General features: G+C 28.0%; 2 protein-coding genes across 2 annotated transcripts in view; one reads left to right on the top strand and one right to left on the bottom strand.

Moving 5' to 3' along the window:
* The window catches only part of LOC142329161 (uncharacterized), a 488,476-nt gene that overhangs the window by 229,140 nt on the left and 237,010 nt on the right, over nucleotides 1-22,326 (top strand). The window lies entirely within an intron of this gene.
* On the bottom strand, nucleotides 320-20,632 carry LOC142329270 (uncharacterized). Its single transcript, XM_075373702.1, has 3 exons — nucleotides 20,543-20,632; nucleotides 10,076-10,158; nucleotides 320-653 (listed from the first exon to the last, which is right to left on the bottom strand). Exons 1-3 carry the CDS (start codon nucleotides 20,561-20,563, stop codon nucleotides 467-469), a joined length of 291 nt encoding a protein of 96 aa, XP_075229817.1. The 5' UTR covers nucleotides 20,564-20,632; the 3' UTR covers nucleotides 320-466.

Below are 22,326 nucleotides of genomic sequence, written 5' to 3'. Positions count from 1 at the left end.
TTGTAACAAAAATCTATTTATTTTATATTTTTTAAATTATAAATTTAACAATAATTTTAATTTTTAACATGATCATATAATATAAATATAACTTTATTCTATTGAAATTGAAATTTTATATGTTCTTTGCTTTTTTTTTTAAATAATTATACTTTTGTATCTATAAAACTATTAATATTATTATTGTTACAAATAATAAAAATGATAATAGTAATAAAATTTATATAATTAATAAAATATATTTATTTACAAAAAAAAAAAAAATTATATTTTACTTTCTTTTTAATCTTTGATTAAAATTACAGTTGATAATATTTGTTTATAATTACATATTATGATTTACTTTATTTTACATTTAACTTAATTTTTATTATGCAAACTAGTTTTATAATACTGGCTTCTATATTTGGTTTGTTTTTTTATTTTGTTAATAACTAACTGCAAAAATGCTGCTGATTTTCGACTTTTAGTGGTAATATGCGTGGTAGTGGGGATCATAATGATAATCGACGATTTCTTCACGGACATGTGGTGCAGGTGGTGCGTAATATTTAACTACGTGTGCGTGAGGAGCCGGTTCATGATAGTGGATGTGTCTCGTATAAACGTATCTTGATACTGGCTCTCCATGAACATGTACAACTCTTGTTACACTGAAAAAATAAAATATAATTATTATCGATTATCTAGAAAAAAATAAATAAATTGCTTTTAAATTATTTTATATTTATTTTTTAGAATAATACATAAGGCTTCATTTATTCGTAAACATGTTCCTTCTCAGACTAATTTTAGTTTTTTAAAGGTTTACTTAATATATTCACAAAAAAACTCTTAAATAATGACAATACTTAAGTTAACAATATAAAATAATTAATAATAGTGTATTATATACTGTTTATAAATAAACGATGGTAATAAATAACGGAGCGAAATACATAATTATTATTTCAATTTAAATAATTAATATGGTTTAATCACATATATTATTTATTTTGTAATTGTACGTTTTGTGAAGGTTGAACATCCAGGCAAATGGGGCAGTTTATTTTTATCCAGAAAGTAGCATATCTACCCATTTCTGATGTGAGCTAAATAATTTATTTTTATGTATCAATCAATGGTGTGTAATATTTATGAAAATGGGGAATTTCCATCAGACTTCAAAAAAAGTGTTATAGTTATGATACCAAAGAAAGCAGGGGCAGATAAATGTGAAGAATACAGAACAATCAGTTTAACTAGTCATGCATCAAAAATCTTAACTAGAATTTTATACAGAAGAATTGAGAGGAGAGTGGAAGAAGTGTTAGGAGAAGACCAATTTGGTTTCAGGAAAAGTATAGGGACAAGGGAAGCAATTTTAGGCCTCAGATTAATAGTAGAAGGAAGATTAAAGAAAAACAAACCAACATACTTGGCGTTTATAGACCTAGAAAAGGCTTTCGATAACGTAGACTGGAATAAAATGTTCAGCATTTTAAAAAAATTAGGGTTCAAATAGAGAGATAGAAGAACAATTGCTAACATGTACAGGAACCAAACAGCAACAATAACAATTGAAGAACATAAGAAAGAAGCCCTAATAAGAAAGGGAGTCCGACAAGGATGTTCCCTATCTCCGTTACTTTTTAATCTTTACATGGAACTAGCAGTTACATGTAAAGTAACTGTAAAGTAATGTAAAGTAACTGCTAGTTACTTTACATGTTGATTTAATTTGTTACTAGTAACAATTTAAATCATTAAATTGTTCTTTAATGATGTTAAAGAACAATTTAGATTCGGAGTAACAGTACAAGGTGAAAAGATAAAGATGCTACGATTTGCTGATGATATAGTAATTCTAGCCGAGAGTAAAAAGGATTTAGAAGAAACAATGAACGGCATAGATGAAGTCCTACGCAAGAACTATCGCATGAAAATAAACAAGAACAAAACAAAAGTAATGAAATGTAGTGGAAATAACAAAGATGGACCGCTGAATGTGAAAATAGGAGGAGAAAAGATTATGGAGGTAGAAGAATTTTGTTATTTGGGAAGTAAAATTACTAAAGATGGACGAAGCAGGAGCGATATAAAATGCCGAATAGCACAAGCTAAACGAGCCTTCAGTAAGAAATATAATTTGTTTACGTCAAAAATTAATTTAAATGTCAGGAAAAGATTTTTGAAAGTGTATGTTTGGAGTGTCGCTTTATATGGAAGTGAAACTTGGACGATCGGAGTATCTGAGAAGAAAAGATTAGAAGCTTTTGAAATGCGGTGCTATAGGAGAATGTTAAAAATCAGATGGGTGGATAAAGTGACAAATGAAGAGGTATTGCGGCAAATAGATGAAGAAAGTAGCATTTGGTAAAATATAGTTAAAAGAAGAGACAGACTTATAAGCCACATACTAAGGCATCCTGGAATAGTCGCTTTAATATTGGAAGGACAGGTAGAAGGGAAAAATTGTGTAGGCAGGCCACGTTTGGAGTATGTAAAACAAATTGTTAGGGATGTAGGATGTAGAGGGTATACTGAAATGAAACGACTAGCACTAGATAGGGAATCTTGGAGAGCTGCATCAAACCAGTCAAATGACTGAAGACAAAAAAAAAAAAAAAAAAGTATCAATGAGAATACAATATCTGCTATCTAACCTGTATAACGATAATTAAGCGAGCTCATAAAGATATACTATTTTTTTTATTCATTCCTAGTGTTTACTTTGGAATATGTTCAATTAGTGAACAATAAGCAATTCCTCCACAACCCAATGGGACGTGAATGATATGTATGACATGTAATTGAGGTGTAGTCTTGTACAGACTCAGGCCGATCATTCCTGAGACGTATGGTTAATTGAACCCCAACCACCAAAGTACACCGGTATCCACTGTCTACTATTCAAATCCGTATAAAAACAACTTACCTTTACTAGGATTTGAACCTCAGAACTTCGACTTCAAAAGTCAGCTGTTAAGCAACTGATTTGCGACGACGAGTTAACCACTAGACCAGCCCGCGGGGGGCTGGTGTTATCATTGTAAGTGTTGCAGTGATATGAATCCATATGTAATTTAACAGTGTAGTATTTACATGTTATCATTTTGAATACTTCACCTTTGATACGTATACGTATATATTATATGACTTTTATAAGGCCTCCGTCTTTACTAAATGACCGCTAGCATTGACCGCTTTCGGTAATCCTATATTGTAACTATATATTATGTGTAATGTGTAACCATAAAAAGTGAATGTTCAGTACAAATATAGTTAAGTAGGCTTATGTAGTAATAAATTTTAATGTTTTCAATAGTTTTATTTAGTTTAATCTTTATCTCGTACAAAGATATTGTAAGAATTATACCGTGTAACGTGTAGATAAATATATGATTATTAAACGTTTTGCAAATTTCACTGATAGACAACGCTAATTATTTGATTTAACCGGGAAAATTAAATCGAACATAAACTCAAGCAAGTAGAAAGAAAATTTAAACATCCTTTTTGTTTTTTGAAAGATGTTCTAAATTACCATTACATAATTAAATTTTAATTTATATAAGTCATTCCTAAAACTGAGACATACTCTGGACGAACGACGTCCAATTATGATCAATTTGAACAAGTTCATTCATAGAAATAATTCAGCGTTTCCGATCAAAGTTTTGTGAAAATTTTTTTCAATTATCAAGGTATATTACAATCTAAATGTAAACAATACTTGGATCAAAAAAAAAATTCAAAATTCGGTAATACGAAAATGGGCTATCAAGAAATAATCTTTTTATATTTTAAATGCAACTGCTAAATTGTGAAAGGATGTAAATTTAAAATAAATAAAAAAAGGAATTTTTAATTGAAAAAATATTATTTTTACCACAAATCTTTGGAATGGGATGGGTAAAAATTTTATAGATTTTTGTAGGTCTATCGATTTAGAAAATATAGATGGAAAAAACTCCCATTAACTCTTTTTATTAAGCAAGATATAGTTAAAGAAGAAAAACTAGTCATTTTTTGGCGAACAGGTGAATATTAAATAAAACTTTTTCTGTGCATTTTTCGATCTCGATAAAAAAACTTCAACTTTAAAAACATGTTAGAAAACTAAAGTAGCCCAATAAGGATTTTAAATTTTATTTCTATTAAAACACCCTCCACACCTTTTTCCATATTTTGCAAAAGTGTAATATATCTATCGATATATTACACAAATATGTTATTTGATTTTCAAACAATTCATTTAAAAAAATCTGATGTGGACACCACATGACTTCCTTGTACGCTTATTAAATTACATATACACATTTTTTTTTTTTTTTAATGAAAAGTACATAAAATTTTATTTCATTAATAACTTCTGATATTTTTTTATTTTCCTTTATTTTTATTGAATTATTATTATTTACTGTGAAAGTTTCTTTTTTTTTACAATCAGAAGTTAATAATTATTAATAAATTAATATATTAAAATTAAAAAAAAAGCTACAAAAAAAGGAGCTGAAGTTTGATTCGAACCGATGTGCCTTCCCTTGTAACATCCAAATATTTCATTAATTAAAATTTTATGAATTTTATATTGACTATAACTTCGAAACCAATGAAAATAAATACAGCTTATGATATATCGTTGAAAAGCTCTCAATGAGGGCTTATTACTGCGGTTAAGAAAAAGTCAAAAATCCATTTTTTTGTGATTTTGGGCTTTGAGTACTTTTAATCCAGTCAATTATAATCGAAACGGGAGGTGTACAAGTCCTAAATCCAAAATTTCAACATCCTACGGCCAATCGTTTTTGTATTATGCGAGATACATACGTACAGACGTCACGCCGAAACTAGACAAAACGGATTCAGGGATGGTCAAAATGGATATTTCTGTTGAAATCTGAAAACCTAAAATTTTTCGCGATCACAATACTTCCTTTACTTCGCACAAAGAAGTAAAAATCCCACAACTGCAAACAGCAGTCGTAATTTTTAAAATAAATCTTCTGGAAGTCAGATAACGTATTTTATTTTTATTTTAATTTAATACATTCTTTTTCTCTGAATACATGTCTACCAAGTATGAAGAAAATCGGTCAACTGAGTCCAAAGTTTTAAAACTAAATACAGGTCTCATTCGTACATACGTACAGATACACTTCTCACAGAAATACATATTTTGGGCTTGGGAACATTCGAATAAAAAAAATTTCTTAATTTTAAAAATTTATTTTTTTAACTTTTTTTTAAATGTCTCCTTAAGGCGCAAAACTGAAAACAATTTTTTTTTTTTTTTGAGACTGACCTATATACTTTACTGTTACAGCTTCGGCAGTATATATTGCTATACCGGGAATGTAAAAGAAAACGTTTTACAACATTCAAATAATTTGATTAATATATATTTTGTGGGATACAGTAATTAGTCTACATCTTATCTTATAAAAAAAAAAAAAAAACAATTATTCTTTAAAATATAACTTGAGTACTAGATAATTTTCCTGTTCAATAATTATTAAAAAAAAAAAAAATAAAATAAAATTTAGCTGATATTATTAGACTGCTTTTTTAATGATATTAAGATTGTTTGTGAATTCTCTAGAACTAACGACATATTTCGTAGGCGATATAAAAACTGGAATGTTATTCATTATAAATGTAATTTAATAGTGTTAAATATACTTAGGTGAAATTTTTCGGTGTTTTTTCTTCCTGTTTGTTTTGATTATGCTAAATATGTAATTATAAACTTTATATTATAAATGAACCGTCTTCTCTCTTTTAATATAAATTCAACAGATGGCTGCTCTCCTATAATTAAGTTACTTTACTTATGTTATGGTTTTCTTTTTGTTTACTTTTATAGTACACGCAATATATTGCTGCTTTTTTTTTCTAGGTATTTCATCGTTTTATTTTATTATTTTTTTTTTTTTTACAATTGTATTGTTTAATTTTATTTATAGCAGGAAGTATTTTATATCTACGTTTAATTCGATTAACCAGAATAATGTGATTTATTATCTTGTTTTACTGATTCTATATTTCATAATTTATTGTTAAAATTTTTATTATGGTTTCACTTTTGGAATGGTGAGGTATTTTCTAAAAATCTTCCTTTTTTGCACTGAAACATATTTGTTTTATGTTACAAAAATTCATGTATTTTATTTTATCATTGATATGATAGATTATATTATATATATAGATTAAATGAACACATTGAAAGTTCGATAAAACATTAAAAAACTGAACAGTACAGAACTTGATAAAATTTAATTTTTAACTTTATAAAAGTCACAATGTAAATAATTCCAATTGGCAAATCAACAGCACTACCTATCGGATTTAATTAAAACTATGCTCTAAATATAGTAGTCGGTTCAAAATACCCCTAACTTTCTTTCAACTGGTCAGATCGAGAATTTCAATAGCTTTAAACCTTCTCCGGATAACGCAGACCTTTTTACAAAAACCCGCGTAAATCGGTCCAGTAGTAGTTTTTTAGTCTTTAGTGGACACACATACGAACATTGTCTTTTATATATATATATATATATAGAAGGAAACGTTTGTATATTTGTATGTTTCGTAAATATCTCGACACCAGCGCCACCTAGTGGGTCCATTTTTCGAAAAAAATATTTCTTTTCACGTAACTAATATATATTTTGAATATAAGTCAAATCGGACCAAAAATGCAATTTTTCGAAATATTTATACCCCAGCGCCACCTAGCGGGTCCAAACTAATTCAGAAACCTTCTTGGGCGTGTTTACAACTCACCAAAGTTTCATCGCAATCGGATGAGTGGTATAAAACGCATACGGGACAAATAAATTCAATTTTTATATATATAGAAGATACATATATGTATTAAGAGGAATCTAATTCAGTAAACAACAGCCTGCTTCAAAGCCGCTTTATGTATTAACCCGGTCGGTTTTAAATCGTTTGTTTTATATTTTTAGCGACTGCTAGGATGTAATTGAATAGTACTTTGCTGAAGGTATTTAGACAAGAATTTATTTCAATTATGATTTTTTTTCTAATAAAATGATTAAAGTAAAAGTCAATTAAAATTAAATTGATACACGCACTTGCAGTATAAATTGTTGTTTAACTCGACCGAGTTTATTTCCTGATCGTTTCTGATCATCGATGCAGGTGAACCGACCTAAGACTTTGATCATCGTTCTAACTCTGTAATTTCCTACATAATTGCACCCTAGATTTTCCATTTTTGAACTCTTGAGGATCTTTTAAAACATCAAGAAGTTGAAAATAAAACTGATAGAAAAATCTCTTGATTCATTCAACAGAGAATACTTTCTCTCGCATTCAATACTGAATAAATTATGACAAAATAAAATTAGATTGAGGAATTTATTATTAATTATTTTCTCTTAATTTAAATAAAAATAAACATTTATTACAGTGAATTGTTTTTAATTATTACTTTCCCGGCCAGTGTAGCTAGATTTTCTATATTAAAGGGTAAGTATGGTAATCATCTCAAAAATGGGGTATCGGTTTTTTTTTCAAATCTACATTTTAGCGTCCAACTATTTCATCTAGATCAAAAATACATGCTTATATTTATCGCATTTCTTTTGGTCTTATATCTCAGGATTGACCGAACCGATTTTCTTCTAATTTAGATCAAATATTTCTATATATAGATCATTTATCTTTCTTTTTTTTCAAAAAACGTTTAGTGGGTGGAGGAATATTGCGAAAAACCAACTTCGATTTTCTTCGAAAACATTTTAGAGGGAACTTTATTAAAGCAAATTTTTTACCTACAATGCATATATAAATAGTCCAATTTTTTTTTTTAAATCAACCCCACATTTTAAAATTGTGAAGTATACGTTTATATCCCTTCGGTTTTATTATTTTTAAAAGTTTATACTTTACGTATAGAATTATCAATAAATTTCTACCATTTTTTTTAAATTATAGACCCCGGATTTAAACTGCGGAGTGATTTTTGTTTTAAATTCTCTTTTTCTTATTTTAGTCATTATCGAAGGGGGTGTTAGAATTATAGAAAACTTTACTTAAGTAAATTTGTTAAGTCTAACCTATATATGAATATTTTTAGTACAATATTTCTTAAAATGTATTCCCCATCCTTAAAAATATTTTTTTTTCTGTTCTGTTATAATTTTTACTTCCTTGTACGAAGTAAAGAAACTATTGTGATCGCGAAAATTTGTCGGTTTTCAGATTTCAACAGAAATATCCATTTTTCTCATTCCTGAATCCATTTTGACTAGTTTCGGCGTGACGTCTGTACGCACGTACATACGTATGTGTGTGCGTTTGTATCTCGCATAACTCAAAAACGATTAGCCATAAGATGTTGAAATTTTTGGATTTAGGACTGCTGTAATATCTAGTTGTGCACCTCCCCTTTTGATTGCAATCAACTAGTCCAGAAGTGACCAAAAAAGTCCAAAATCCAAAAGATTTGAATTTTGAACTGCAGTAATAAGCTCTCATTGAGAACTTTTCAATGATATATCACAAGTGGAACTTGTTTTCATCAGTTCTAGAGCTATAGCCAAATAAACGTTTATTTAATGAAATATTTGGATCTTACAAGGGAAAGGCACATCGGTTCAAATCCGACTTCATTCCTTTTTTTATCTTTTTTTTTTTTTTAATTCAAATGTATTAATTTATTAATAAATTATTAACATCTGATTGTAAAAAAATGTTTACCATAAATAATAATTCAATAAGAATAAAAAAAATCTATATATGAAAAAATATCAAAAGTTATTAATGAAATAAAATTCTATGTACGTTTCATTTAAGAAAAAATATGTTATGTGGTTTAATAGGCGTACACGAAAGTCATGTGGTGACCACATTAGATTTTTATTATTAAAAAAAAAAAAAATTTATATTTATCTTAATCACTTAAAGGGGACTCTAAATTTAAAAATAGCTTTGACATCTATATTTCGAGTATATTCCGGAAAAAAGTTAGAAGCAATTTTTTTCATTACTTTCGTAAAATGTATATTTTATTTTTAAACAAGTCTCTTTTAAATTATCTTTGTTTTGTTTTGTTAGGAATCTCTTCTAAATAAATACATTTTCCGCACACAGTAAGGAAGCCCCTAAAATAACAACAAAATTTATTTGAAATCTGGGAATTTTGATGCTTTTATCTTATTTTGGTGGTAATTATCATAATCAGTAAAAAAAAAAAAACCCTGATACTTGAGCTCACAAATTTTTAAAATAAAAAAGAATTTTTCGATAACGTTCGTAAACTAATTTTGGTGAATATTAGCCTAATTAAAAAAGTATTTTAATACGGTAAATTGTACAAGAACACCTAATGATTTGTTGAAGTTATTTTATAATACTATCTCATACAATTTTTTACATTTTTTTAATAAATTTTTTTTTTACTTCTTTTATTTTACAAATTTGTAGAAATTTTTATTTTTACAACTTCATAAATTTTTTTGCGATTTTATAATACTACTTTTTGACTGACGTAGCGTGGAAATTCATGCAATAATTAGCCAGTTTTTTAAATTTATGTAATTTTTTTTAATAAAAACAGTTATAATAAAGAGTAATATTATTTGTTAAATGATTTCTTGTATACTTATAAACAAAAGTATATGCTCATATAATTAAATCGTTGATTTTGGAGAAAGAATATTATTTATTCCTGAATTTATTAATTCCATTTTTCATTATTACGTAGTAATAAATTAGATGACATTTATGATATGAAGAAAAGTTGTTTATTTTCTCTTCATACATAGAAAAAAAGTTGTACAATTTTATAATTAACTCGTTACTTATTATTAGATACGATTATTGTGAAAATAGCTGCTATGCAGAGATAAGATAGATCTTTAGACATTTACTCATTTAAAGATCACGGATATCCTGTTAATTTTTACACCTGCACACCCGCTAATTTAATTTCGTTTATATCATATTAACAGCAAAATGGATGAAATCAGTACCTATTTGATAACGATTAATTTTATGATTTAACACATAAGCGGTCATTAAACCTACTTATATTAATATTATTACGATATTTTATACTTACGGTTTGATATAACCCGGTTTAGCTTCTGGTTCAGGTTCTGCGTTAACTGCCATTACAACAACTAATAAGACTGCACATGATACCTGTAACAAAGTTTATAAATTGTTTAAATGTAAAGATTTAATACATGTTTTATAAAAATTGCTTTACAGTTTTTACTTTCCCGTCTAGATTGCACTGCAGCAGACACAGCTGTAGAACAGAAAGTATTGTAATCGGTCCAATTTGGACTTAATGCGGTTTTCACTGAATCTTGACGTTTTGACACCTAAGGAACCCTCTCCAGAAAAAACCGGATGGAAATTTTCCGGATGTTAATGTACATGTACGTGTACGTGTACGTTACGTTACGTTACGTTACGTACGTACGTACGTACGTACGTACGTACGTACGTACGTACGTGTGTGTGTGTGTGTGTGTGTGTGTGTGTGTGTGTGTGTGTGTGTGTGTGTGTGTGTGTGTGTGTGTGTGTGTGTGTGTGTTCGGTGTTGGCCTCTAAATCCCCTTATATCTCCAGAACTACTGAACGGATTTTGATCAAACTTGGACAGATTACTTCTATATACTTCATTATGTCATTAAATTTTGAACTAAAAAGGTCAAGGAGATAAGGCTATAGAGCAAGGTCACCTTCACATTTTGTAGATGTCGTTTAATTAAGGTTATATTTTTCTTAGGCACAAAGTAACTCGGTCTGGGTGGGTATCGGACTCGATCGCCCGGTTGACTCGGTACCTGATGTGTTAAGCCCCGCGGTTACATCAGTCTGCTGACTGAACAAGCGAGATTTTTTTTTTATGTAAGTTGTGAAATTACAGTAGTTTAGTTAGTGCCGACCACCGTTGCCGCTAGTACCACCCACACCTACGCGAATTAAATTCAGTTTGCGCGTCGTTTGTTAGTTAGAATCATTTAATTAAATAAACGAAAAAATATTATATTTAATTAAAATGATAAATATTTGAAATTAAGTTTTGTGTGTATGTATGTGTAAACCGTGCATCAGAAACAACCCACAGTTACAGGACTTTACCGGAACTCGGCTTTAGCCGCGTGACGGAAAAGTCCTATAACTGTGTTGTCAGCTTTTTTTTTATTTAATTAAGAATTTTTAAACAAGAAAAATTGTGTGTTTGTTTTTTGCAAAAACATCACGTGAGAACCAACCGATCGATTGCTTTCGAATTTTCAGGATACATTTGTGTTATCCCAGGGAAACCAAGAATCGAGGCCCTAGTCGTCCCCTTGGGGGTGACGTTGTGAATTCTTTTACTTCATTACACCATAGCAACAGAAATATAATGAAGTAAAATGACTGATTATTATTATTTTTTTTTTTTAATGAATATCTGGAAAATATTTAACATTCTCACAACCATGAGGATAACGGATGCTTCAGGGGTCCAAGGGTGGAGCCGTAGGTCCAGGGGTGGAGCCGGTGTAGACCGGCTAATAATAAATGTAGTTAACGATATTTTATTTTTTTCAATTCTTTTATACTAGGATAACTTAATTACGAAATTTTTTCTGTAATTAATTAATTGACGTGAGTTGATATATAAATTTAAATATATTTTTCAGTTTTCAAAATATATTAGTTTATACAAAATTACGCTTTTTCTTTTACTTTATTATGTTATTAAATAACATATTAAATTAAAAGATTTAGCGCCTAGAAATATGGATCATGTTAAGACTGATTTATAGTGTTATGCAATATCTGAAGGCGGGTCAGTAGTGCGCTGTGACATCCCCTCCACTGCTCTTAACTACTGAACGACTTCTCCTCACACCAGCAGCCGAAGTGGTGAATTCCAAAAGTCACATCCATTAATTTATAATGACTTTCACCAAATCCAATTATGACGTTACTACTACAGTAAAGAAATATGTTGAAGTAATGTGCAAGATGTACATGAAGTAATTTATTTATTTATTGAATGCATATTTTTTTTAAGTATCTTAAACTAAGGTTTTGCTAAAAATAAACAGAAACAGTGACGTAATACAAAAGTTTATGAGTTGTTTATTTATTATAAGTTATAATGTTATGATTTTCTTTGACGTGGCCTAGTTATTTACAAAACTTATTTTTAAATAGCACGTACGCATTACTTTTGTAGCAACCAGTAACAAGCGTTTCGAATGCCCGGGTAGAGGAGGCAAGTAGAAGCAGCTTGCAGGGAGGACCCGCCTTTAGATTTTACATACACTATAGTAAATAAAATATTAACTTAGCGTTGTTTATAATTGTGTAATCTTTGCTATAACGAATAGTGTTACTTATTCGTAAAAAATAGTTTCATTTCGCCTCTACTTAGCCAGACAATAGAAATGTTTTTGTACAACCCAGTAAAATACTTCGGTTTACCGAAAAATGGGCTTCGTGATATTTTCGTTGCCTTTTTTTTATAAATTAACAATTCATTCAATTAAGATATAAATTTTTATTAAAAAACCACAAAATGGTTGTTAGAAAGAAAATAAAACAATATAGGACATTTGTTCACATGTGCTTTTTTGTTTATTTTATTGTATTGAATCGGTTTCATAAGTTTAACCGACAACTCCCGGGCACTCTGTAAATATATCGTTGATAGAATGCATTAATTTCCCTCAAGTAAACCGGTAAAAGTATCGATCAATTTTTATACCAAAGTAGGTGGATCAATTATTTATTTAAATTTCAACGTTATATTTCATATACTATGAAGTCAATATGTATATATGATCATCATTGTTAAGCTAAACAGAAGTAACTCCATGATTAGAGACTTTGAAAAAAAATAAACGGTTGCGGCGCTGTATTCGTATAGAGTTTGATATTATTATAGTTATTTAAAATATTAAACTTTCATATATATAAATTTCCATCCGAAATTTATTGTTAAAGTATTATTATTTAACGTATAAATAAATGTTATTATTTTTTTAAATCTCATATTTTGTAAAAGTAACTAAATAAATTATATTGAATTTAATAAATTTATAATATAATATATTTATATTGTAAACTACGTATCGAAATTTATGAAATAAAAAATCTGTTACTGTTTTAAAATTATTAGGTATGTTGTATGTTATCTCGGTTACAATTTTATGGTAACAACTGATTTTTTTTTTTAAGTAGTTGTTTTAGAAAATTGTTCTTTACATATTCCCTATAATTGAGATAGTTTTACTGAGATATGCATTTTAACGTCCCTTGCTGTTGTGTATTGGTAAAACATGGATTATAAAAAGGTCATATCGTTGTTTTTTATTATTTTCTTTGTATCTTAATGTATCGTAGATAGAAGTAAATTACACCAGTTATTTTTGCCCGTAAGATATATAGAAATTTGTACGAAAATTATTATTATTCTGCCAGTGCGATAAATAAATTTTATTAAACTTGTTTTTATACTCTACTTCTATTTTTTCTGGGCATAGACGGGAAAAATTTCACTGATGTTTTACGGCCGAATGCCTTTTCTAAGAGATTGTAGTCAAGAATCATATTTAACTTTAGGCACATACGTATGTAGATTTCTATAAATTAGCTTCTATTATTACATTCCATGTATACAACGATCGATCATCCGTTATTTATAAGTAACTCTCCTAAAAAGGCATCCGTAAATGAATGTCATGTTATGCCGCTATATCATTGTACATATGGGAATTTGTGTAATTAAAATGGTTACGTGAAGCAAAGTTTGGTAAGTATGTATCTTATTTTGTTTTTATCTGTAGAAAGAATTCATTCATATTAAGTGTATGTTGTTCAAATTAAAATATATTATGCATAATTGTGGACCGATGTAACATGATGTTAATCGTTATTAATGTGTAAACATAAAGTTGTATTCAAAACGGAATGAATTTGAAAAATTAGAATAAATAACAAAAGACTACGTTTGCAAAAAAGGTTCATAGTTTTAATATGTAATATGTTATCAAGAATGGTAAGCCGTAAATATCTTTTAAATAATTAAATTTAGCAAATAATTCTACAACGAAATGGGAGATTATTCGGTATGACACCAGCACCACTCCCCCAAGCCACCACAGTGAACAATTCATATACTAAATGGAAAGAGTACGATTATGAAATTATTTTAAACGACATAAAAAAACAACAATTTTGACTTAATATCAGTTTTTTTTTTTAATTTTAATTTTCAAAATTGGAAATCCAGTTGTATGTAGTATTAATGGAGGTTACGTGAGAATTTTTTTAAGATAAATGGGAGGACCCGGCTTAAGAATTTAAAACATTATTTTGTAAATTCTAATATTTTATATGATTTTTAACTCGTTTCTGTTAATAAGAATGTTATTGAATTACCCTTCGAGCAAGGGGATCAAATGAGATCTAATTTTTTTTTAATACAAATTTTGATTTTTCAGCAGTTTCTAAATACAGTATATAATTTTGATGAAAACTTTATTTGGTGATGGAAGGTCAATTGGGACTCAAATAGGTTTTACTAAGAAATGTGAATTTTTTTAAAATTATACTTTTTATTCTTTTAAATATGATGTTTAAGGTAAAAAAGTCATTTGATCAATTACATCAAATCAGATCCAAATTTGTTTTAAATTTTTTCATATTTTTTGTAATAGTGGGTCAAATTTTCTTCCTATACCAGACATATTAATAAAAAATTATTTCTGCTGTTTTATTATTAATAATAATTATATAATTATTGTAAATAATTTTTATTTTAATTTATTTTATTTAATAAAATAATTAACTTCATGATACTAAATACTTTTTGGTTTTGCATTCGTTAAAGCCAAATAATATTTAAAATTAAAAATAAATTTTACTTAATTTTATTTTTAAATTTTGTGAACATAAGGGAAAATGCCAGTAAGGTTTTGCAGTCCTTCGCCAGAATTTTATTATTATAATTATTATTATTATTACTTTTTTATTATTATTTTTTTATTTAAGTTTAAAATAAGAATAAAAAAAGAAAATAAGAAAGATTTTTCTAAAAATATTCATATGTAGATTAAGCTTAACAAATTTGGCCTGAGTAAAGTTTTCTCTAGTTCTAATATCCCCTTCAATAGAAGCTAAAATAAGAAAAATTAAATTTTCAAATAACTTTTCTCCATTTTGGGTTCAGGGACTATAATTTTTTTTTTAAATTGTAGACATTTCTTGATAGCTCTATATATGAAGTATAAACTTTCAAATTTTTTGGATAAATATTTAAACCGAAGTAAGATAGAGCGAAAGAAATTTCAATTTTAGGAGAGAGGCGGTTCATTATTTATTTTTTTTTTAATTTATATATGCGTTATAGGAAACAAATTTACTTTAATAAAGTCTGATCTAAGATATCTCTGAAGAAAATCGAAATTGACTTTTCGCGATATCTCCTCATCGAATTAAAAAATAATAATAAGATCAATGCCTCATATATAAAATATTTTAGTCAAATTTGAAGAAAATAGGTTCAGTCAATTCCAAGATATAAGGCCAAAAACAGTGCGACACATATACGTACATAGTATGTTTTTTCGTCTAGATAGCGATTCTCAACCTTTTTGACTCCACGGCCCCCTAAAAAGTAAAAAAATAAAATATATATAATGAATATTTCGTGAACCCTCCCCCCCTCCCCGGCGAATGAAACGTAGTTAAAACTATTTAGCTACGGCTGTTTGCTAAATTATGCTGTTAAATGGGCGAAAAGAAAAAATCTCTTCTTTTCCATACAGTCAGATGTTTATCGCGGAGGAAAGTGTTAAACCAGTTACTGGAATTGAGAAATTAATTAATTAAATTTTTCCAGGATAAAAAACGACATTCTCAATATTTTTTACTGAAAAGTGAGTATATGTTGCTATCGGTTTTCTTAGCTGATTATTTTCGCATTTAAACGAATTGAATGTAAACTTACAAAGACGTGATAAAAACATTTTACTAATGACAGGTAAAGTTCATACTTTCATTAAGATGTTAAGATAGAGTAAGAATTCTTAATTATTAATAATCAAGAATTATTAAGAAGCTTAATGGATTATTCGCCTTCAAAGCAAGCATTTTGATTTGTTTCCGCTCACTTTTTATTATACTGGGAAAAATTTAGATGAAGAAGATTATTATTATTATTATTCACCACAGTTTGATAACATGAAGGTGCATTTTTGTGAGCTAAAAATTCAATATTTTCTGGAAGATAAGAATGATTCTCGAAGAGATTGCTACTGAATCCATTCAGTGAAAACGTTGCAGCTGCTAAGTTACCGGTTGAGATTCATGACCAGCTCATTTAAATGTCTGCCGATAAAACGTTACAACTACAATTCACATCTGAAGATTTAGATACGTTTTGGCTTGTTCATCGAAGTGAATATGGAAATTTAGTCACAAAAGCTTTGAAAATTTAATTCCTTTCCCCACGTCAAAATGAAAAGGTTTTTACATCTATGATTGCACTAAAAACTAAATATAGGAATCATCTTTTATCATTTGAAAACTATTTGCTTTTTTGTGTTCCTAACATAGATTCACGTATGGAGAAACTTTTAAATTAAAAACAAACGCTATCACCTCAGTAATTTATTTTTTGTACATATGTACTTATAAATTTAGGTAAAATGTTTATAATAAGTGATTTTTTCTCATAAAATGATGTCTCATTATTGTTTACGTGTAAAATTGTAAGCTAATTTCGGGACCGCAGGTTGAGAAACTCTGGTCTAGATGAACTAGTTGGAACCCACCGGTTTGGTCTAGTAGCGAGCGTGTCTTCCCAAATCAGCTGATTTTTAAGTCGAGAGTTCCAGCGTTCAAGTTCTAGTAAAGTCAGTTATTTTTATACGGATTTGAGTACTAGATCGCGGGTAACGGTGTTCTTTGGTGGTTGGCTTTCAATTAACCACATATCTCAGCAATGGTCAAACTGAGACTATACAAGACTTCACTTCATTTACACTCATACATATCATCCCCATTCATCCTCTGAAGTAATACTTGAACGGTAATTCTCGGAAGCTAAACAGGAAAAAGAGAGAGAGATGAACTAGTTGGACTCTAAAACATAAAGATTTGCAGAAAAAAACCGGACACCCCGTTTTTTACATGATCATCATACTTTCCCCTTTAATATAATTATTCTAGCTATGTTCGCGGGGAAAGTAAAATCATAGACTAGTAATTATTAACAGGTTTTTTTTTTTTTAATTTTATTATAGTTAAACGGCTATAATGATGTAGAATGATCGCATTATGACGGGAAAAGTATAAACTGTATTCTTATAATGGAAAATTATTAATAAATCTTTACAGTTAATTAAACTGATTTATAAATAACTAGCTGCAGGGCGTGCCTACGGCATGCCTCCTCCGGGCGATTTGCCCTGGCGAGCGGCGTCTCAGAATGCTATTATTAGGTGTCCAAAATTGATTACCCCTTGTATAAAAAAATATTTTTTTTGAATTATGAAAATTGATCAAGGAAAAGCGAAAAAATATCAGAAAATCTTCCCAGTTAGATTTCGTTTAGATCGGTTTAGACATCTTTTAAAGATTATACACTCAACATTTTCATCAAGATCCATATGCAAATTCTCTCAATACGAGAGCTAGAAGAATAAATATGAATTAAATTAATTAATTTATTATTTATATATTATATTCAATTTACAAAACAAATTATCGTAATACGAAAATAACCTTCCAAGACACATAACAAAAGAGAAGTTGGATTCAAAATCAATAAATCGCTAAGGAGTATATATAGGATTCAAATTCTTCTAATTTTGACCTTTATTGTTTACCATTTGATTTGACCCTCGTGTTTTGCTTATTTTTTTTTTGTCTTCAGTCATTTGACTGGTTTGATGCAGCTCTCCAAGATTCCCTATCTAGTACTGGTTGTTTCATTTCGGTACATCCTACATCCCTAACAATTTGTTTTACATATTCCAAACGTGGCTTGCTTACACAATTTTTTTCCTTCTACCTGTCCCTCCCATATTAAAGCGACTATTCCAGGATGCTTTAATATGTGGACTATAAGTCTGTCTCTTCGTTCAGCTATATTTTTCCAAATGCTTCTTTCTTAATCTATTTGCCGCAACACCTCTTCATTTGTCACTTTATCCACCCATCTGATTTTTAATATTCTCCTATAGCACTACATTTCAAAAGCTACTAATCTTTTCTTCTCAGATACTCCGATCGTCCAAGTTTCACTTCCATATAAAGCGACAATCCAAACATATACTTTCAAAAATCTTTTCCTGACATTTAAATTAATTTTTGATGTAAACAAATTATATTTCTGACTGAAGGCTCGTTTCACCTGTGCTATTCAGTATTTTATATCGCTCCTGCTTCGTTCATCTTTAGTAATTCTACTTCCCAAATAACAAAATTCTTCTACCTCTATTATATTTTCTCCTCCTATTTTCACATTCAGCGGTCCATCTTTGTTATTTCTACTACATTTCATTACTTTCGTTTTGTTCTTGTTTTGCCTATATAATAAATGTAACTACAAGTCTAAAAAGAAATCATTATACGATTCTAAATGGATAATCGATATTTTCAGTATCGATTTATTTGTATCGAAAATAGTTGGGTTTTAAGATCTATTACGATATTGAATGAATGAATTACGGTAGTAAAATTGTTAACTTATTTTAAAATTATTACAAGACTGACTAACAATAGAGCATTAAACAAAGTTCATTTAATAAGAATAACAAAGAAAGTGGGAATTTATAAAGAATAAAAGAAAGAGTGAAAATTTATAAAAAATATAAAAAAACGTGAAAAATTTTTATTTTTACATTAAAAAAGGAGGGAATGAATCCTGAGTATTAACATAAATAATTTATTATTATTTATGTATTACCTTCAATTTACGAATCAAATTATCGGAATACGAAACTAACCTTCCAACAAAATATCAATGCATTCTGATAACCAAAAATGTTGAATAATATGCCGCCTCTCGGTTAGGTTTAAATATTCTAAATATTTATTATTCGCTGGTTCAGTCAAGTAAATAAAATTTCGTTTCTAATGTAGATTATTTTTGTTATGATCTTTGAACTTGTAATTCATATACGACTATATAACATTTTTTGTATTAATTAATTATACATTCGTAATAAACACATAGTGAATCTTTGAAGGATGGAACAAGACTGATCAACAACAAAGCGTTAGACAAATTCATTTGGTGGTTGGGTTTCAATTAACCACACATCTCAGGAATGGTCAAACTGAGAATGTACAAGACTACACTTCATTTACACTCATACATATCATCCTCATTCATCTTCTGAAGAATTATCTAAACGGTAGTTACCGGAGGCTAAACAGGAAAAGAAAGACAAATTCATGTAATAAGAGTAAGAAAAAAGGTAAAAAATTGTTATCTTTACAAATAAAAAAGGAGGAAATGGAACCGAGTCCTAACATAAATAATCTATTTTATGAAGAAAAGCATTCACATTAATAATAATATATATATATATATATATATATATATAATAATATAACAAGTATACACCTGACCACTTAAGTAGGGTAGAGTACGGTATATAGAATTAATTACTCATAATTCTTTCTATTTTTAATAAGTTTTTTATTAGATTCGAATAAAAGAAAAATTATGAATAAATAAATCTTTAATTTTGTTCAGTACATAATTTATATATTTTATACATAACGCCAGGAATGAGTAAATATGCTATTAAACAGTTTAAAAAAAGTTTCTGCTTCAATATATGCCTGGAAGCATCAAGGACGACCTGGTAAAACCTTGATCGAAGCAGCATTACAAAATATACAATAAATTATAAAAAAAATATGTGTCAAAAGTCAATCATATATCTTCGCAATGATGTTGAGAATTTTTTTCTTTTTTCTTATTATTATTATTTTTAATTAATATTATTTCAAAAAAAGATTTATCGACTTAGTTATATTTTTTCTGTAAAAGAAAAACTTTATTTTTTAAATTTTTTAAATAAGTTGGTGGGAGTATTTTTTAAACGGTTCGGTAATTTATCAAAGCGTAATAAGATCCTATCTCGTAAGAGAACGGAATCTGTAGTTAGAAGAATACAGTTCTGTTGTCCGGTTTGTTAAAGTAGATATAATTATTTTTTTTTGTTGATCATTATTTTTAGCAAAGATAGTACATTCATAAATATAAACTCTAGGGTAAGTTTAATGTTTTTAGTTTTTAATTATGTCTAAGACGATTATAAAAAAAAATAAATATTTTTTATATGTAAAAAAAGTAATTAACAGCAAATAAAAATTTAACACTTTAACTATGTTCTGAAAATTATCTTCTGATTTTTTTTTTTAATAAATATATGAAACTTACTTTATGAATTAATATATTAAAAAAATAATTAATAAGTATTTAATTGTGTTAATTAAAACATAATTAAGTTATTATTTTAAATAAATCGAAACAAAAAAAAAAATGATTACTTACGAAAAGAGATTTGTAAGCCATTGTGTTGTTGTTTTTAAGTACGAAGTTTCACTGAAACTAAAACTTATAGTTACCCTCTGGCGGTATTTGTATTTATATACTCGTATATATTGGGGGAATGAAAACAATGGCAACAGTGTTGACCAATAGCCAATCTTAGCATATATTTTATGATTCCATGTCGCACGTTTTTATTGTTTTTATTTCTTTGCGTGTATCGGTATATATTACAATACATACTTATTTGGTGAATCAATATATTTATTTTTATGCGTAACCTAGTGTTAAAATACATTCAGTACACGTGAAACGTGCCCCGAAATTTTAGCTTTCGGTTTCTATTTGGCGTGATATCGTAACAGGAAAGTTATACGGTACTGCACTGTCGTTGCATTCTTTAACTGAAAGTTTTGACATCTAATTAAGAATAGATGTACGCATGAACTGTCGGTAAAATTTTTAATTGAGATAATTAACATTTTAAATCATTAAAAATTGTTTTTTTCAAGTATTCTTTCCTTTGTAATAATATTTTATAGAAGTAATAAAAAAACTTCTTCTATGTATCCGGTTTATTTTTTAAAAAATTACAATATATTTCTGATCTAATGGTTTTATTTGCCATTACATATGATTTATTTGGATATATTTAAAATTAGTGCTAGTTGAATATAAGAAAAATTAGCAAAGAGTTAAATAACTTTGTAGTCGTAGTCACATAATTTTGAATAAAATTGTGTTTTCTGCTTACAAAGGATCATGTAATGTGCAAAAAAGTCCCATTTGCATACTTTTCCTTGTATAATGATACTATATAGCTGAGTAAGTCAAAATTTGTTTGTTTATATCAAAAACGTTACAACGGTTTTCATTTTTGATATCTAATTCACTACTTGAAAATTGAAAATTGTATGACAAACGGAATTTAAATAATAATTTAAATTGAAACGGAATAAATATGTAATTTTTCTAGGCATAAATTGTCCACTTCCATCCGCTTAATTTATCGAGTTCAAAATAAAATCAATTAATTTTTTTAAAATATACTATTTATTTCTGCCATTGAATATGAAAGTTTTTATATGATTCAGGGGCGAAATGAAAAAAAAAAATTGGGCTTTAACCATTTAATTAAGGGTCCAATGGGAAACTAAGAGACGCTGAATTACATAAAAATATGATTCTCTGAATAAAATTTAAAAAAAATCTTGCCCGATTTTAACCAAAATTAAATGGCAGAATTACCCATATTTAGAAGTAATCGTACAAAATTTCATCAAAATTGGTTAATCCATAAAGAAAAACGATAAATGACGAAAACAATTAAGTTTATTATTCCATATCCCTGAATGAAATTACCGAAATGTATGATCAAAGTGATATTAATAATGTAATGGATTCATCTTATTTGTAAAAAAAATGTAATTTTGAGTCTAGAAACGACAAAAAGAAAAAAAGTGTTTTTATCCAACACCTTTATGGATTTAAATAAAATCAAATGCTACCCGAAACAAACTACTTCAGGGGCATTAAATTATTTGGTAAAAATTTATTCTACTGTTTAGTAGAAAATTTTCATATTGAAGAAGAAATTCAGGAAATGAAGGATAAATTTGAGAGCGAAGAACTAAATGAATTCAAAAATTTTTGTTTTGTTATCATTACAAAATCATAAATTTGATAGATAACGTCAGAAACGGGAAGATAATAAAATCCATATTAATTATTTTAAAAGTCGGCAAAAAGTTGCATAATTTTTCCGGCTGTCCTTGATAGATTTATAT

Source organism: Lycorma delicatula, chromosome 8 (genome assembly GCF_047948215.1).
Source record: "Lycorma delicatula isolate Av1 chromosome 8, ASM4794821v1, whole genome shotgun sequence".
In the NCBI taxonomy this organism is placed as follows: Eukaryota; Metazoa; Arthropoda; class Insecta; order Hemiptera; family Fulgoridae; genus Lycorma; species Lycorma delicatula.
This window is presented reverse-complemented; position numbering and strand designations above follow the sequence as displayed.